General features: G+C 36.9%; 1 protein-coding gene across 7 annotated transcripts in view; it reads left to right on the top strand.

Annotated features, from left to right (window-relative positions):
• The window catches only part of LOC139476101 (glutamate receptor ionotropic, kainate 2-like), a 147382-nt gene that overhangs the window by 83239 nt on the left and 43099 nt on the right, over positions 1 to 21044 (top strand). For all 7 annotated transcript variants that reach the window (XM_071259356.1, XM_071259352.1, XM_071259354.1 and 4 more), the window contains one exon: positions 16478 to 16642. In XM_071259356.1, the coding sequence (XP_071115457.1) occupies positions 16478 to 16642 (165 nt within the window). The remainder of the gene's footprint in view (positions 1 to 16477; positions 16643 to 21044) is intronic.

The raw sequence follows: 21044 nt of genomic DNA on the forward strand, positions 1-21044 counted from the left end.
ATCAGAATGTATTCATGAAATATTCATTTCTGTATCATACATTTAATAACATAATGTCTTTAAGAATATCACTATCAAAAGTATTTTACTTTCAATCACTTTTTAAGCGTTGTCGCTGTGTATTGTTATGTGTTTTCGTGCATGTTTGGCCTCTGGTTGCTCAGACAACGTGTGATATATGTTGATCAGAGTGGCGTCACGCAATCCATATCTATTATAACATTAACACATCAAGACCAGATATTTTCTCGTGAGTTACCCAGAAGGGAGCAAATCAGATATCTATTTCATGCTCTTTTCAATGAACCGGTAGCGAATGTCGCGTTAATAATGGACGCTAGAATCACGTTAGCGTTGTATCTAATCTTTGTTAATAAGAAACACGACAGTGCGGAATTTGAACATCACGAGAATTGGTTTAAAGTATTGCTTTCGGTGATGACTGGTATAAGAGCATGCGGGTCACGTGCGCAGAACCGTCTCTGCTATGCTTAACTTGTCAGTTACCCTACACAAATCATGAATCTTGAAAGCATTGACTCTGTACGATCTGATAAAAAACAACACTTGCGACACACCAAGTGTTAATTATTAACTGCTGTGTTTTGTTATAGATCGAATACGACAGATTCCCTTGTCTAGACAGGCAGTGTATAAAATAACGGGCAAACAAACATGACACTTGATTAAAATGCATATAAATGTGTATGTACAGAAATTGGAGACATTTTATAGTATTTTGTTCCTCTCGACTTCACTCTAAAAACTGATTTGGCAAACAAGCATATGGCCAATATGTCTTTACCTTAACTCATCTGTTAGCATTATGTCCCTGAGGTAAGATAATGTAGAAGTACGAATCATACTTTACATGGTCAAGATCAGTTGGTCCGAAAGAAGTTCTAAATCTCGTTTTGTTTTCAATTACTTGTTCACAATGCTTAATGTGTGATATCCGTTCTACGCATAATGTATGTTACTTTGTGTCTTCCTAAATGGCATTATTAGTGTACAAAAACTGCTCATAATATAAATCAAGATATACCATTCACAATAAAAACGTGTTCCAAATTATTGTGAACAATCTTGCTACAGTTATAGGGAGAGGTTATGTTCAGAGACTTACTGTTATAATTCGGTTCCTGTCGGCATTTATAACCTAGTTATCTTCTACAGTTGTGCCCTGCTTGCTGCGAATGAAGAATAAACTGCTCGCATCGTGAACTGTGTAATTAAGGAGGGTGAAGCTATGTTTTTTATGGACAAAACGGAATCGGTGTAATTCTGATAGAATAATGAATCCGATTACGTTCAACCCTTTGTACTCTCTATCAATCTGCTAAACCCATTTAATTTCCTAATGCTTCAGATTTGTAAGAATCTATAACGTAGGGCCATAGGGTTACATTACAAAGCAATTTTTTCCTCTTTCTGTGCAACAACCTTGAGGGATTTAGGTCTCATTTCCTTGCTAGGAGCATTTTGAATGTTGAAGAAAATTATATCGACAGTGAAATAGAATTGGAACTTTGTAATGCTTGTCAAACGAAATCTAATACCGAACCTATTCTCAAAGGGCCATTTCTGCCAGGAACTGTGCTACTTCTGAGTTTTTGTTCTTTCAGTTACTTGAAATTAAATTGGAATTAATCTGTATCAACGTCCGCAGCTGGTACTGATTTGTAATGTATGAGGCTCTCAATTTGTGTTATTATTTAGGTTTCAATTCCATTGGGGCTTTCAAACGGGATATATACAATGTATGAATATATTCCATAAAGTAAAGTATATGAACCTACTTAAAGTAATCACTATACGATAAGCGATACAGTTATTACAGTACATTCACACTTAAAGTCACGTTAGGAGTGTAGAATACCCATCGAAGAACCAAATGTGATCAGTGATACATCTCTGCCTGGCCAAACATGGAACAACGTATGTTTTTGTTGATTAACGTGATATACGTTGATCACTTGATGCTGTCTTTTCTCCATCACCCACGTCAGCACCTGCATTGCCGGAATCTAGTTTTTTAAATAACTTCCGGTTTTTACTTCAGTAATCTCACAGTATGCCGCAGCTTAAAAAATAAGTTCCTGTTTTTCAATTTGCCTTATGTCATTACCAGGTTATTCCTGTTTTGTGGAAACCGCGTACTGCCCTCTTTTGAACAAATAGTGCAAGACTGCAAGTCATCCACCACGTCATGGACTCAACTCCATTCCTGTTTTGAGGAATTCGTTTGAACTCAAACAGCAATTATAAAAATCTGGACCAGCGCCTTCATCGCATGCCTTCATTTGCGGCCTTTACGTCTTGCTATGCTAAGCTTATGAATCACAAGTGTTCGTGTAACGAGGGAAGCTATTGTACATACGTTTTGTTTGTTTTATGCAATATATTTCTTATTGTAAACGAAGTATGCTTACTTTGCAAATAACGACAATGTCATTTTTTAATATTTGTTGTGAACTTTGGCATTCTGGTATTGTATAATTATACGACAACCTCTATTTATAGCATAAATCATGAAGATATAGTGAAAAGCTCTTGGGATTATCGAATAGTTAAATTCATAATTCGTGACAAGCGGGCAGCTGATATCATACAATGGTGTAATTGAGAGACGAGAGCAGTCCCTGTTTCTAATCGAAATTAAAACATAAATCTAAATAAATAAGGTTTATCCTTTCCTCGTCCCCAATGGATTCCGAATGTATAAGAAAAACATTTGGAAACTAATTTATAACTTTTTTAACGTTTCATATTATATGTTTCCTTATATATTTTGTTATGGTGAAACGCATCAACGTCTGCACACAACATTGATTGTAATGACCGTTTTAACATTTAGGCTATCTCTAATGATGCATCTGATTTTGCAGTCAGTTAAATGTTATTCATCTTTCACATTTTGAAAGGGATTGCAAAATGTGTATGTATAAACGTTTCTCGACTCCAGGAACATTGATGTACATTGAAATGGATCAAACACCTCGTTAATCAGGACCCAGAAGTAAGCTATCCGGTAGTTGTTTGGAGCTTATACTCGTATGTGACCAACCATGAGATAATAGACCTTGTGGGCAAAATATCACATTTTGACTTTTCATCATGTTTGAAAACTATAGTGTTTTCGGCGCACAAAAATACAATTTCCAAACTTCAATTCATATTTATTACAGAGATTCACGACATCAAACATTTGGACTCATGTTCCGATTTTTGTAACTGTTTATGTAATAATTGCAGTTTTTAGACACAATGTCTGAGGAATTGAAAGTAGACATGCATGCTGAAAGATTTTGAAATAATGTTTTTATTACATTACGAATTAACGAGAGAAAAATAAGATATTTTTGTACAGACCGCACACATGGCGATCTTCACTGAAGTAAGTGCTCGTCAAACGTCTTTATGACACAAGAGCAAAATTGTATCTTAGCACCCAAAAGCTCTCTCCTGGTGGGTCACATATGTTTCTATACTCTAGGTATATTGACATTTTTCGTTCGGATTAAAGCAGTTGACAAATAAGATGTTGGCACACACATCCTATAAAAAGAGCACTAATCTTGCCAAAAGGTATTCCTCAAGGTAGTAAAGTGTACGATTCAGGAAGTGCATGATTATGCCCCATCATGATATTCTTTGACAATCATTGTATATCATTTGCTCATGCGTGCCATAAACGTTTCATATTACGTGTATTGACGTTTCTGCATGAGGAAACAGTATTCTGGAAATATGCAGAAAGATGCGAGTTCGCTGTAACTAAGGTGAATTGAAGGAGAACATTTATATCCACTGATGTAAACGTATTGATTCGAAACCGCCCCCTCCAACATATAACTTAGTTGTAACCATGAACCCTTTATCGCTGCCAGCCATTGTAGTCTTCACAGTCAATACACAAAGCAATTGGTATTAGCAAAGATTTGCTATATTACCCGGAGATGACTAGTTACTAACTGCCGTCAAAAACATGACCATCAGAAATGGGATGAGTTGCTCTATTATGGCCGTGTTTCATTGTTACAACATGTCTGCAGCGTTGAACCCTTTTGTTAGCCTGGCTGTGTCTTATTACTTTCCTCAAGTAAGGAGACGTCTTTGCCAAATTGGCAGACTGAGCAGAGATGAAGCAATTTGGCCACTGGCGAAACTTCCTTTCATTGTCCTTAGAGGGATGGCTTTTCTTATAGATAAGTTATAAGATAAGTAATTAATATTTAGCATAAAAGTTGTTATATTAACGATGTTTGCTTCATTCATCGAATTACGTGTGATAATTTGATTGAGGTCTTTCTTCTGTTATTGCTGAATCTTTTATCACTAAATCATCGTAACATCATCGTGAAGGAAATCGTCAATTCGTAAATTCGGTTTAGAATTTAATTGGCTTTAAGGAAGTCAGAGAGTGCTGGTTTAGGAGGAAGTGAACATATTAATTACAGATGTAAACGAAAATTCCAAACGTGTACATAATGCAATTATGAGCGAAGACAGCTCATCTACAGATTGTATCCTCTCTTCAGAAAGCAAATATTATCTTCGGCAACAAAGTTAGTTGAACTTCATTCATGCGCCATCACATACATCACTCAGGCAGAGTTATGCTAAGTTTTACATATAGTAGGGCGAAATATACCATAAAACTGCAGGAACTGTATCTAGCTACAAGCATGCACCGACATCACGATTATTATGCACAGGCGAATTATGTCTCACTTGGCACACGATGAAATCATACAAACCGTAATAACACGTTCTACATGAGGATATGCTTGCGGTGAGGGAGATTGAACAAACTAATCAGATCATAGAGACGATGCTGCTCTCTGAAAGAAGTAACTCTCTAGAGTCGACAGACTTCATCGAATCAGATACCAGTCTTCACTTTTTAACCAGAATTATTTCGAGGATCGCTAAAGTGCTAAATTATCCTAATAACACCTGGAATGTAATATCTGTCAAAATGAGAAGTTGAGCCGGAGAATGGATCGTTACGAGACTTATAAATCAAAACGAAGGGCAAAAAATGAAACTGTTCGAAAGAATTCTCGGAATTTAATTAACTGCCATTGATTTCAATAAAGTACTTGAAATTATGGAAATAAACTTGTCATAAAACAGCGTAAAGGCCATATTCATAATTGACGGCCTTCTTGTTACTGCGATTCTGTGTTTCCATCACTTTTAAGAATGCGGAGTCAGGGATCATATAATAAATTGTCCTGGTGAAAATATCACCGTGGCTTTATACCACCAGGAGAATTTCCCATTGTCCTACAATTCGACCGACATAGAATCAATACTCTTAATATTACACAAGCAAGCCTTCACGAATTGGACCTGTAACTGCAGCTGTGAAATATACATTGTTCATGCCAGTAATCTATTAACTCAAATATGGGTATGCCGAGATTTCGTTGTGTGTCTCTGGATAATATCAGGTTAGTGTTTGTCTTAGTACGAACTTAATACATTTATTACATAGGATCACGACGATCGGAACACTATTTCTTTTCTTATTTCTAGTGACGATGTTAACAATGGAATGCTAATGGCATATACCTGATTTCTAAGTGAAAATACTTTGACCGAATCATATGATATGTTCATCAACATGTTTGCCATGATGTATTGCCGCTGTGCCAAAATTCACATTATGTTCAAATCATTTTAGTACGGTTTATGTACAGCGGATTCAAACAAGTTTCTCTGCATAATGCGTAATACATTCAGATGAAACTAAGATTGACTTTTGACAAGTGTCAAGGAAAAAAATCTAATCTTTATTTAATGAGCAGTGAATTATGATTTCATGAATGCATGCAAACCTTTTTTTCAAACGACTATGTAAGTATGACAGTTTGTTGTATTCTCATTAAGAGTTATATATATATATATATATATATATATATATATATATATATATATATATATATATATATATATATATATATATATATATATATATATCAGGGCGCACTCCTTCATACAGAACATATCCGAAAACATCCAAGCAATTCTACATGTTTTGTCAAGTCTAGATTTCTTCAGTGCAAAGAAATGGAAAAAAAATATGTTTATTCCTTGCTATTGCAAGTTAGGTATGTTCATTTAAAGAACGTTTCACATAATCATCTATTCCTGGTGACTGGCAAGCTGAAAATATTATCCTTCATCATGAAGTCCAAAACTTCCAAGTCATTACTTATGGAGACCTGTATGGGGAGATAACTGTATGGCTTGCCGCTTGTCGTACATTGAAACAATACTTGTAGGCCTGTCTTTTAGAGTGTAGGAGGTCTCAAGAGTCAGAGCTGGCTTTGTGAAAACTACACTAGATATTCTAGAAATGCTCGTTTCCCTTAGGCTACCAGTTGAATTAACCTTTGTTTTTAACTTTTCATTTGTACGTAGGAGTTATGAGATAGCTTATATTAATTAAATTCTATACATGATGATTAGTTTCATCTGGAAGTTTTAATAAGAGTCGTGTGACAGGAACATACAAATAATTATAAAACTTATTTGTTGATGTTTAAATGAAATTAATTCAGCTTTACAAATGTCGAAGTTGAAGGTATGATTTTCCACTGGCCACATGGCCACACTCAAAATCACGTTTGTCCTAACATGCATTTGCATTTAAATTGAGTCAACAACTTCTGGTCATATAACAAAACGACCTGATACTACGTATATAATTATATTGTACAATACATTTTTGAGTGACAAAGTAGACACAATTTATGGATAACAACTTCTTTAATAATGTGCAGGCGACGTTTCGGTATAGATCCTTATACCGTTGTCAAACAGTATTGAGTATAAAGATCTATACAGAAACGTCGCCATTAAAGTTTTAAAGAAGTTGTTATCCATAAATTGTGTCTACTTTGTCATTCGTCAACTTCTAAGTAATGCCTATCAAACAATTCACGTTTGTGAGTGATATTACATAATTAAAAAGTATTTCTTTATTCACAATGAGGCACAGAGAGGCATAATGATAGTAACGAAGTGTAACTCTGTTATGGATTGTTTTACATACATATACAACACAGCACCCTGTCACACATTATGTGAAATATGAAAACAGTAAACTTTAGAATTGAGATACAATGTCGCGTGTGTATTCCCAATGGGTGTTCTTCACATTATTCTCAAAATGACAAGCAGCAGAATATTTTGGTGATAGTTTTGCATACAAAACCTGAAACCTCTTCGTGATTGTTTTTTTCAAAATGACGTCACCTTCTGCGAAATATTGTTTTCAGGTCAAAGTTATAGGAATTGATCCACACTACGATACTGATATTTTTTCTCAGGGTCTTCAACCTGGGTGTAATGTAGCAATTTAATTGGACCCGATGCTTGATAAAATGTTATGCTGAAAGAAAAAGATCTCGTGTCGCCATTCTCTGTTCTTATCCACAGATACAATTAGCGTCACCAAATAGCCAATAATAACACGTTATGTTCACCAACCGATGAAAACATCACATAAATTTTCTCGCCATAGATTATGTCTTTACACGCTCCTCAATAAGAGTTAATAACACTACAGGAATCAATGCATGAAAATTATACCCATAAATCCGTGGCCTTTACTTCGGGCCAAACATCTTCATCTTCTGGACGTGTCTTGTGAAAAATGGGGGAATATGATTGGCCCTTGTCCTTCCTGACCTGACAGAGATGTCTTCAGTAAATCATGTTGGTTTCAGGATCCTTGCTCGACCCTAGCAGGGGTTACAGAACTGGCGATAGAAATCTTGGTCAAAAGTGAAATTGGTGGCAAAAGTTAATTCTGTGATCCAGTTTCAATTTTCTGTTGACCGAGAATCTAGTTACATTTAGGTCGGGTTAACCGGAGATCAGTATCTCACAAGATTTGACATTGATTTGAACATAACTTGCGAAGAAACGAGATTCAGTAGAAAATGAAATTATCAACAATAAACCTGATTCCAGAGCAATGATGTAGCGGAAATTGCTTGCTTCTTGATAAGAATAACGTTTGTTTCATGGACGCCAATGAATACATTATTGTTTTATGAAACAGTAGAAGAAAGACCGCTATTTGTGAGAATTAGAGATCTGATTATATTCAAGCGCACTTTTCATGTTACAGAACACATGCCGATAACTTAATACCAGTTGCTACGGCATGATATAACGCTGGAGCTTTCAGATCTACACTTGTGAAGTTTGTCCCCACATCTTGCACTCATCTTGAGAAAAGTAAGACGCTTGGATCCTTCTTTTCATACCTCAACTGTAACACGAGAAGCAATGTATTTATTGAGAAACAAATTGGTTGTCTGCATTTAAATGTGTTCTCTCTGGCATATACGGATCTAATCTTGAAAGTATCGGATGGTAGGCGAGGTTAGGTTGTGGCAGTCTTATCGATGGAACTGTCTTCAGCGACAAGATAGCTCCGAAAACAGTTAAGTTTTTCTCTGCTTATTAATCGATTGATACATTGCTATTGATAGGAACCCCCGTGACTTGTAAGGAGCGTGAATGAAGACCTCGAGTCTCTGCCTCGGTAGAGGGTTAGCGTTTGAGTTGAGTTGAGAGCCCTGTCAATAAGACTGAGAATCCTCCATGAAATAAATTTTCAATAAAAATATTTAAGATTACTTGATCCTTTTCATCAGAGAGGATGTTGTGGAAAGTCGCCATTTAAGACTGTTTTAAAGCAAAGCAAATACTTTAAGGTTATTTTTGAGTCTATGATTTATATCTTTAGATATAACTTTCAAAGTCTGTGGTATGTTTATGCTCATGCAAGACTTTGGGAAATTTCATGACACATTATTGTCTCATCTTCAAAGGAAAGATAGGTTTCAAATAGAGGTTAGATTCCAGATCGAACTACCATATCCCCCTTGTTTTGCACGACATAATTTTTTACACAAAATGTTGAAACCTATACACTCTCATTCATAGTGCTGCCCACACAAGTTAGGCTTTCATGCAATTATGTCATGTTGCACGGTTACATGAATCTGACAATCTGAGCCGGGCAATTATTTTGCCCATTAACCAAGGACGAAGTATGTTGCCTTTCTACATAACTATGAATTGCTCTCTGGGTATTGATTTTCTCCTTTGCATTTAACGTGATATGTCAACTTTAAATACATTTTACTCGTTTTTGATTATTCGTATTTTAGGCCACTTTTCCAGCTTTTTAATAACTCATGAAACTTAATGTTGTTCTTCCAATGACCTTCGCTTAATATGAGTGTACTATAAAATCAGCGATATAATATGAACTACATCGCCTATTCGTTTAAGGCGCCGCAATTCGCGATGCAGAGTTGCGTCCCTTTGGCGTGCTGGAAATGTTATGATAGTGTGTTCGAGTTACGGTTCGCCCTGATTATGTTTCAAGATTTGTCAGTACCATATGTATACTTGTGGGTTTAACCAAAATAAAAGTCTCAGATATGCCTCACTCCCGGCTTTCCTCACGCATCAGGCTAACGACGTCGATATATAACTGAACTAATGTTCAAAGCGTCGTCAAGCCAAACTCACTAACACACTCCTATTTTAATCAGGATGCAGAGATATGACAGCCTTTGTGGGTCTGTTAGTTTAAAAGTATGAGAAATCAGATCGGTGAAGCACCAAATCATGGTTATAGCCTTATAAATATAAGTTATATACTTGAATTTAATTATCTATAGTTTGCCTTACTAAAACAGGTACTACTATGTTCAAACTTCATAGCATTAAAGATCAACATACAACGTTGCGAAAAATCGATATTTAATCATGCGTTTTTACTTGTAGTTAAGTAGGGGATACATTGTATGTATGCAAACCCAGTGTTGTATGATGCATGCACTTTAGAAACATATTTCCTCTACCATACACAAGAAACAACTGTCACCAAGAAATAAAATGTTAATTTGATTGCAAAACATATTTTCGAAATTGGTAAAAAACATGGCAGCTTCAAGCTTTGCCTGCGTCAATACCTGATCATGACGTTATAATGCTTAAAGATGAAATTTAATGTTCCCTTGGTTTCATTCACGACACATGTTACTGATAATGTGCATATGTCCAAATGTCTGTGAACAGCATATTTCTAAGCGAATGGCGACTGATTAAAAATATATGTATCCTCCTTCATAATGTTATGATTCAATATTGACAATCAATACTTGATAGAAACGTGAAGTGTGGACATGTTCTTTTTCGCTTTATATTTGTTTAATAATATTGTATATTTACTGAATTGATTCTTAGATGTTGGCAAGATTACCTACATCATATGGGTTTATTGCGGTCCAATTACTGAACGTGTGTGTGATCATGTTTTCGCATGGTATCATAAGTCAAAACTGAGCTGTCTTTAATTATCAGGGAGAATAGCTTCATATCCATCAAGATAGCAGTCTGCCAATGGATCGTAGCAATGTCAGGACCTAAAGAAGGGAGCTGACAGCTTTCGTTGCAAAATTGCGTTTTTAAGGATGTTATTCATTAGGCACCGTAAATCACTCATCATAATTTCATATGTTACGTGTATATATACATTCGTGGTAAACAACAAACTGTATATTACTACAAATAAGGTATATACATTAGACCAGTGCACTTACAGAATTGCATGAAATTGAATATACTTTTTATAAAACGCATTTCTTTTCCCACGAATCTCATCTCTAGCGTTTCAAACAGAGATGGTACGGTGCCAGAAATGCACGTTTTGAAGCCATTCTAGCTCAGTATTATCAGCCGACAGGGTAATTCCAAGACATGTCTACATGCTGTTTGTGCCCTTAAGCTAATATAATATTCCAGAGAAATATTTGCCAGTTTGATTATTTTAACCTTGTTAGAACACGATATGCCAGCAATTTTTGTCCGAATAAATAATCACGTCTTCATTCTCGAAAGGCTTTGCTGCCATTGCCTGGTGCGGTCTCACTCCCAGTGTTCATGTACTTGCAAAGTGCATTAAGGTTCCATGGAGGACCACCTCTGTTTAAAAACAGCTCAGGGAAAATGAAAATAAACCCTAGACCAGGGCAAATTACAACGCAAAGAAAACAATGATGCCGCGAGCGTGGCATCTGCCACCGCCCTTGTTAGTCAGGGCAGATGAGGGGAGATAAGCGATAAGGTATTCCACAACTCTATACGAAAACAGTACCAAAGTAAAAACAGATAGAATGCCCTAACACTGGTTTGTTCAAATGGTTATCATTTGGTTTAGCGTGGAAAGAATTGAAAGCTTTGATGCAAATGCCGCTATTTTATCAAATTCTTTATTGATGCCAGCTGTTCATCCAAACAAAGAAAATTTCCACAGTGATGAAACATCCCCTTTTTACATGTTACTGGTTACTGTGCAATGATGTCAAACCTTTGCAATTCTAACTACCCAGTTTGTTTGTTTATTTGTTTGTTGTTTTATGCCGTATAATGCTGAGTTAAACAACAAACAAACTGATTGTTGCAAAGGAGAGATATCACTTCACAATATGTGCAAGAAAAGTTGACTGTTTTTTTTACATTGAAAGTACTACATTCATAGAATATCATAGGTATCATAATAGTATCTATCTCGTACAGTGTTTCCAAATAGTACCTATCCTGGAGCACATTTGATCTGTATCCCAAAATGTCACGAATGCACTTCTTCTTGCAGTTCCAACGGCAGCGTAAACACGAGCACGTTATTCCAATTAAAGCGCGCTTCACGCTGCACCTTGATAACATATTTTTGCTCGCGTCCTCAAACCTGTTTCTCTTACATGTGCTGCAAATGCAATGCGTAAAATGTCAAAAAACATTTATCCAAAGTGATGTATTGCCTAAACATTGTTGTATGGTTGTTGGGTCTGCTGTCACTTGACAACAATATCACTGTGAGATGCATGTATGCATGCGTGAATGTTTCTTACTGTACAGGTGCATTGTAAGCATTGCAGAATATCATTTTTCAGTCATGGTATATAACAGTGTGGGGAGTATTTTGGTTTTTTCTTGATATTTCACAACGCTGTTTGTGTTTAGTATGTCAGTTTATCATATTGTTTAAGATTATATAACAAAAGCTATAACTCGTATGGATATGCAGGTGACCAACCATGTGATAAGGGACCTTATGGGTGAAAAGTCCAATGTTTCTTTTTCATTATATTATAAAAGTAGAATAGCTTAGGAACACAATAATTAATTCACAAACTTCAATTCATAATTATTACAGAGAAACATGGAAAAAATATTTGGAATCATTTTCCGACGTAACTGTTTATGTACTACTTGCGATGCATTTTAGATATAATGACTGATTAATTGAAAGCAGACGTATGCTGAAAGGTTTTGATTAATGTTGTAACCTTACGAACTAACGGGTGAAAAATAAGCTGTTTTTGTACAGTCCGCACATATGTACATTAGTACTGAAGTAAGTTGACATCAGGCGTCTTTATGACACCACAGCACAAATGTATCCTAGCACCTATGAGGTCCCTTTCCCCTGGTGGGTCACAATAGGTACCGCGCTGACCTGATACGAAGTACATGCACTTGAATAGCCAACTACTGAGCGCCTTCGATGCCAGACAAATATGTAGGTAAATCAAGGGAATGGTTTGAATATATCATAAGTCACACAATTGAAGAATGAAGAATTATCGCGAAATAATACGTAATATAGTATGAACTAGATATAACTAATAAGCAGGGAGAAGGTGGCAATGTATGGTGCACTTGTGCCCAATAACTTTGTCTTTTGGGACAATAAAGTATGTTTAGAACAATAAGTTCATTGGAAACGTTGAATACAATGCACATAACAATTTGAGATGACGCACAACAAGCAGTGTGTGTGATCATCAACACGTGCATATTTTATGTACATTTTAGCTGATGCAAATATATGCATCTCCCAACACCCTACACTCCAGCCCAGGCTTAAAAGAGAAAAACAAACGGACGCATACAAGAACCAATTAATTGAAAGTAAAGCGTAGATGAGATTGATAAATAACTGCAAGTCATATTAAATTTAATTAGGGGAGATCCCTATCTTAAAGAAACGTTTGATTGAACAACGTAGTATTATTGCTACTTATTGGAGAAGCTGACCTATATCCATTAGAACCCAGCTGATTCAGGAAAATGACACAAACAGTTGTTATCTTACATATGAGAACTATTGTAAAGATAATAATACTCAAAGATGTGTAAAGAATTTAGTTATTACTGGCAAAGTGATAGAATACCTCCATACATTACATAGGCGTACTTGAGATTTCAGATTCCAGACTGGCAGACTTCGGAGTGAAGGATCCTACAGTGATACACTACATGCATAACGCATGAAGTATTTCCAAAAGGACATATCATCCTTATTCATATTACGTTTATAGCCGTCTAAACTAGTCCAATGCCAAATGAAAATGCCCCCCCCCCCCTTAAAAAACCCAATTACTTATTGAATAAAACATTATTTTGGAAGCTTATACCCTACGGATTACCAAAGAGGTGTCAAGAGTGTGCCCCAAATTAAACCTTATTCTTAAATATGTGTGATATGATACAATTCCATGTACATGACTTCCAGGTTCATTTTCTGATAAAAGTGTTTGTGATAACAAGACGCAAGTGTGCCAATTATGGCTAACTGCTGGATAATGAGTAGCGTATATAATATATGTACATTATATATAATACCCTTGCCATGTTAACTAACAGGTGCCAAGTGAATTCTGGTTCTTTGGACCCCGTCCATGGAACAATTGCAAGGCAGTCTGAAATGTGACCTTCCATTCAAACTGCACACATATTAAAGATCATTAGGTAATCCAGACTCGCCACTCAGATCTAGTTTTGCTGAAGAACACACATCGGTTGCTTGCATTGTATAAATTCTTTTTATCCTAAAGTAGTGTTAATGCAATTAGTCAGGGAATATTAGATTCAAACAACCCTGTTATTGGGTGACGTCGATGCTGTTAAACCATCTGCCAGAGTCTGTTGTGAGTCTTAAACCGAAGAAATCCAAGTGTTCTGACTCTGTTTTTATTTGGCTGACGATTTGTTACTTTGATACCTGAGAATGGGTAAACTAGAGGAGTTTAAATTTGATTAACATTGCATCTCCATGGAAACGTATTTGAAGCTGAAGCACCAAGGTTATTTTTAAATAGTAAATCCTGTCAATTGTCAATCGTTTTTTGACTCAACTGGCTTGTAGGTGGTGTGTAAACACTGACTGTGGACCAGTCAGTCATTTATAGATGTGTTGATACCAGAGTCTGATGTAGTGTGTAACCTGTCTTATTTCGTTTCTCTTGATATATGAAAAGCGTGCGATGCTATGTTTAGTTAAACCTGGCTTACATTATAATAAGCGAGCAGATATCGTAAGGCGAGTCGTACTGCTATGATATGGCAGTTGCGACTGTACACATCACAAGGCATTTATGTCACAATTACGTGATGTTTTGTGAATCAGAACTTATTGATGTTATGTATGGTGCTATCGACTGTTCTAGGTTTGAAGTCATTATTATTTCCTTGTTATGGACACCATGTTAAACGGGATTACGGGCATTGTGTGTCAATTGAGTAATACGTCCTTACAGAAGAAAAACAATGTCGTTTGCACGTTCATGTGAAACAAATCCAATATACACACGCCAAAATGTTCAGAACGGCTAAAATGTCATTACAATTGCAAATTATTATCGAAATAACGGGGTAAGACGGATAGTTTGAAAGGATTGTACTATTGAATTGGCCAATATAAATATTACTTGCCTGCATTTCATATGTCAGTGCATTAATTATTTCAGTTGATTTATACCACTCATAATCATTATCAGTTGTTTGCACTTGAGTGTATTACATATTGTTTGCAAAATACGATGACACTGAAAAGAGCAACGACTTTTCATCTAGCTCACCTTATGTCAGTTAGCTAAGTAGCTATGTGGAAAGAACAGCATACAGTCTTACAGCATATGATAGGCAGGTTTCGCCTGTAAAGACAAGCTTGTTTCACATTAACAGTAGGAGAAAGCGAATTAGATTTGTTTTATGGCGTACGAAATTTCTTTATTGCATACTGATGTTTAAACCTTTGAATGCTTGTGATGTTCCGAAGCTACGTCTTGCTTGGTGATGTCGCTTTGAGTTTTATTGCTAGGGATATGTACCTTCCTTCAAGGGTTTCGTAACTTCTTAATAATGTTACTGATAAAAGCTGGGATTTGGTTTAACTTGGAATTGCGTGGGAGTTTGGTGGCGTCGAAAGAAATTATGTTCAAGATTGAAAACAAAAGTATCCCAATCCCGGTTCTCTTATTCTCAGGCCAGTCTCCAAGTGTAAGTAGGCGCGGTGAAGTTGTCTAGCGGTTAACGTGTTCGCTTGTTATGCCGATGGACTGGATTCGATTCTCCACATGGGTACACTGAGTGGAGCCTATTTCTTGTGTTCCCCGCCGTGATATAGTTGGAATATTGCTAACAGCGGCGCTAAACCATACTAAAATTACCTGTATGCATTTGTGTAAAATAAGTCCCCGACGACGTAGACTGACATCTAGCTGTTATATCTAGGGCCTGATATTGGGGAACCAGTTGATCCCCAATATGGGTACAATGGGTCAATTTCATCATGTTCCCCGCCATGACATTGCCTGTAACTGACCCAACTGTATCCTCAAGTCACGGATCGCCCGCTGGCGATTGCATTATCATGAATCATGTCTAAATGAGTTCAACGCCAACGTTTTGATAGCATAATTAAGATTCAACTCATAATTCATATTATCTCTGATCATGATTGCACGACACATATTTTATTTATTCTTTGATTAAACTGGCTTTATTTAAGTTCTAATTTTAATCGAGGATTAAGAGTCAAAGAAACATTCAAGCTTTAACAAGAACATATTGAGCGTAAATAAACAGCCTGAGAGTTTTAACCATCTTTCTCTTATTCATGCATATATCTCGTCACACCACAGTGAGTCTTAATCAGTAGTTAGGTTATACATAATATAAATATGGAAAGAAATGAAGGGAGATACTAGCCATTGTCAGTTCGTTTAATTATTAAGCCACTAGTACTTTCACTGGTAATGTCTCCACAAGGCGTTTCTATGCAGGCCGCATCTCAGGATCTGCGATCTTTTCGAATCCCAGATTCGTCCTTATCATAACCAATCATTTATCATCACCACACCTATAGTATTGAGTTTCATCAGTAGTTAACAGCTAAAATCTCCATCCTCCTCACATATTGAACTGCAACACTGTGGAATTACTAAAATAGTGTTGAAAGCGGCGTTATACTAAACTCACTCACTCATTGCAGTATTTTTTTTCTGCTAGACTGGTGAAACTTCCATTTTCTATTTCTTCAAATACCTACGCGTTTACATTATATACTGATATGAAATGCATTCTGTTTCAGGAGGTTTGTTCGGTGTTGGAGACGAGGATATATCAGTGGAGAACGCCTTCTTGTATGCTGTGTATAGGGTTAATCATGAAGACAACCTATTGCCAAAAGGAACAAAACTATTACTCAACATAACGCGCTTACCAATCGACGATGGGTTCAGAGCTTCCAAAAGAGGTAAGATAATTTACATTGTCAATCATTTGGCTTGACACTATTGTAATGCCATATGGCACGGCCCCGGTATGTCAGATCAAACTATGATCAGACCACAACAGGTGATGGATCTGCTCCGTGATCATTGGCATGGTGGGTTGAAGTTCATCTCGGATACCTCAGTATTTGCCCCGTAGTGGAGTTTCTGATGCGATATCACTGATGGTAACATCAAAACCTTAGTTTTATGTCTGTGGAGACGACACATTAATACCAGAGAATCCAGCACGAGGAAAGATCCACGAAATTGGGATATGATTCGCAATCAACCATGTCACCGATTCTGATTAGTCTTTAGTACCAACATGCATGGGATGACGATCTACACCCCACCCTGGACATGTGAAGGAATTGAACTGCCTTTGCATATGTTTGTGATGGATACGCTCACCTTTTTCGCGAACATATGTTATCATCGCTGTGTCATAGTGATTCCTAAACACATGCTTATGATATAGTCAGAATCGTACAATAGACTCTGATTTTAGCAGACCGTTCTTATGAATATTGAAAGGGTTTTGTCGCTTTTAACTACAGAGATTCATACGAGAATAAACGGCGTAAAGGTATATAGATGGGTTGGTTTCTCATTATCATGATATGTAGGACTATATTGTGTTTACAGAGATGTTTGTCCGATTTGTGTCATATTCAGTATCACAACAGCGACGACACTTTTCATTTGACCTACATACAGTGTATATCAAGTGTATGGTACTGTTCATAATAATCCAGACTAAAATTGCCGTGGCATAAAATTGGTTTGAGCTTCTCTTCAATACTGAAACAATGCCTAAGGATAGTCCTATTATTACACTATTCACTAAATTCATAACCAATAATTATTGATGTTAATTACCAGGCAGCAGTTGTGTACCATGTGCAGGTCACTCATAAACCGTGAAGAGCAGATGAGGCTTCTGACACATGTTATAGCAATTATTCGCCATAAATGTGTCACCTGAGATAGCTGTGCCAATATTGTACTTTCAAACACGTGAAAACAAAGACAATAACCCCGTAATCAGTACATTTGGTAATTAGGAAATCGATTATACTTAGATCGTGACATATGTAGCACTAGGTAATGGATATAAAACAGATTCACCGCTATATTGAATTATACTTATTGCAATATACAGTTCTTTGTATAAATATATTCTTGTTACAATGTACAATCTTCTCTTGTCAACCGACATGTTTATCGCATTCCGTGGCCTGGAGTTGCAGTAGTTACAACCTACAGATAGTTGTGCAGTCACTGATGGCAATAGAAGTTGTAAGTTATGGTTTTCAGACAGTTATGATAATAATATTAACTTATGCAACATGTTCTTTATGACAATCACATATCGGACTCGATTATTTACAGACCACCGTCATATCCTGTAATATTGCTGAGTGTGGCGTAAAACAACAAACAAACAAAACAAATCAGTTCAAAATCTAATACTTTTTTCCCATCTGGGATTCGAACCTACACTCCCGGTGAAGCACCTACTCGCCAGTACCACTTTCTAAGTGTATTGTGTATTCATAGCTTTCGGCCATAATTTACACTCATCAGAGGGGTGCAGATCTGGACTACCAGTTATCAGATTACATTTTTTGTTGACGCCTCGTGTGCTGAGCTGGTTGGATCGTTGACTTTGTGTGCTGTCATTTAGGTGCCTCGCTCTGAATCGCGGATGGGACTCAACCAAAAAATGTTCTAGAATTTGTACTTTACTTAGGAAGTGTTATCCCAAATATAACTTTTGTTATACATGTATACACTGTATTCTTTACAATATACACATACAAACTTTTACAAAATACACGTTTTACAACATACTGCGGTTCTTATTGCAATGGACAGTTATACACTTACTACAACATAAGGTACATTTGTTAATTAAGCTTTATATGACATAACATTCACGGCAATGCCTCGAGGGGACATGTATTGTGTTTCCAGTGAAAGAAAATATTTCGCTTATTAAACGAGTTGTATTCCGAAAAGTACACACTACATGTCTCCTGTATAGCTTGGAGGTCACATTAGGTTTAGAATGTATATGCAAATCGGGATAAAGGACAATTAAGGGCTCATGTGAACACAACCTTCAAACACAATGCCCCTGGCATTCATCAACCTAGATTCACAGGTGCTGACGTTAGATCACTTAAACCACCAGGACACCCTTGTAATTTCCACTAAAATTCTTCTGTTGACCCTTCAATTCTCATCCTTTTATGTCTGCAACCAAGGAATGGATTTACAAATCAGGGCACCACGGAGCCATCTATAAAGACGTCTCAACAATCACAGAACTAATTTGTAGGTTGTTTGTGTCAAGCGACCTCAACCGTCTGACGAGGTGGTAAAAGCCGATGTTACAACGCTTAGCGTTTCGGAACAAGATTTTGATAAGGTTGCCTTTGCACGGAGACGTATGATCTTACTCATTGAAAATTTAAAGCGCTAGCATTAGAAATCTCTGTTTGTGTACATGGATGTGTGTATTTGTGAGAATGTTATTACATTGTCTGGTATCTGGGTTTTACAGGCCTATAACGTCTGTTTTATTGGAGCCGTAAAATGTGAGGACATGCACAGATGGTCTTGATCTTCTGTAGATGAGGTTTAGACCTTGCTCGGAGTCTGCAGGATTATATGGATCGTTACCAAGCATCAGAAACAACTTATTTCTGTTGAAATATAATTGCGCTATAAGATTCAAGTGGAACTATAGCTGTGTTTATGGATACTTTTCACAAGAAAACCCTCTTTCTATATTGAAATCTGAGCAGTGATCTGTGCTCAAAACAGCACTGACCATGTTCTTAACTCAAACAAGCCAATCTTACATAGGAAACTGCAGAAAGACCACATTATGCAAAGCATCAGTATAGCTTTATCATCTGGCATCGAAATACTGAAATGCACAGTTCAATACAAGCAATACACTGTCTGTGGAAACAGCACCATGACTAGAAAACAATAACAACTTAAGAGTTTCTTATGAGCAACTCTATTCACCTGATAGAGTTTCATGTTTGTCGTCAAGGCAAGCTCATGTGACCACGAGAAACTAAAGGATATATAGCTCAGCAATGTTTGTCACCAAGCGTAGCTCTACCGTAGTCGTCTTAGCAAATCCAGGGCATCCACCGTAGCTACACGTTAACTATCTCAGAAAGGTACCCATGGCGCCAACCTCAGTTACATGGTAGTCGTTCAGCAAACCCATGACAACTACCATAGCTACACGTTAACCGTCTCAGCAAACCCGTGACACCTACCATAGCTACACGTTAACCGTCTCAGCAAATCCATGACACTTGGATTAACTGTAGATAAGTCATCTGGGGTTGTTTGCTGGGTTGTCGCCTTAACCCATGTCGCCCGGCAAATGTGTGGCATAACGGTGTCGGCCAGTATCTATTGTCGCTATTCACCTACACAATTTCAGCATGTGATCGGCCTCACTTAGACGTACATATTAATGATAAATATCCAATGAAAGGCAATGTATATCTCCTAATCTGGCAGTGCAACACGAATCAATTATATTATATATTTTTTACTCTTTGTAAACTTCTTTAAATGTTACCTGAAAAGGACCAAATACGCTAAGACCATGTGACAATCAGTGTTCGTGTAAAGCTTTTTTTCCAGAGTAACAATCACTTTTTTGTCATTCGAGGAATTGTGACAGGGGATGACAGTGGTATCTTTCAAATTTACTTTATAGACTTGGGACGAAATAGTTAGTTGTGATCCCTTGGGATTGCAAGCTGTAAGCCTGAATGTCAACCCTCTTCTTTGTGGACATCTTGAGAACCTTCGCTCATAATAAAAACCGTACACCATATAGCGCCTTACTCCGCTGTCGCGGATATTATATAAAAAACTATTAACTCATTACAAACGGATAAGAATGCTCAAAAGGCAATTCCATGTGGGAAAAAATGGCCGTTGAAAACTAATTGAGCTACATTACACTTTAAATCACCACTTGTGACACTGTCCTTTGTAGGATCACTTGGATATGAAGTTGCCATAGTTATTCAAAATAGATGACATGGCCTACTCTAGACCTAATGCCATCACCAGAAATCCCATAAGTGGGGTTGATTTAACACAAACTTTGATCACATCCACTAATTAAGTTTCAATAATACGATTTAGGAGTGAACCAAGCTCCCAAGGAAGCTTAATCAGACTTAAACAATCCTTCTGTTGAGAGATGGATTCAGCTGAAGTAAGCGACTGAGCTCATTCTGTACATGAGCCTTTATTTGTACTTCGCATCAGCAATGAACCTTTACCCAACAGGCGTCCGCTGTCTGGGTATTGGGTGGGAATCTCTCGTGCAGG

The sequence above is a fragment of the Haliotis cracherodii genome, unplaced genomic scaffold, assembly GCF_022045235.1.
Source record: "Haliotis cracherodii isolate W230 unplaced genomic scaffold, xgHalCrac1.p SCAF_3, whole genome shotgun sequence".
Classification (NCBI taxonomy): domain Eukaryota; kingdom Metazoa; phylum Mollusca; class Gastropoda; order Lepetellida; family Haliotidae; genus Haliotis; species Haliotis cracherodii.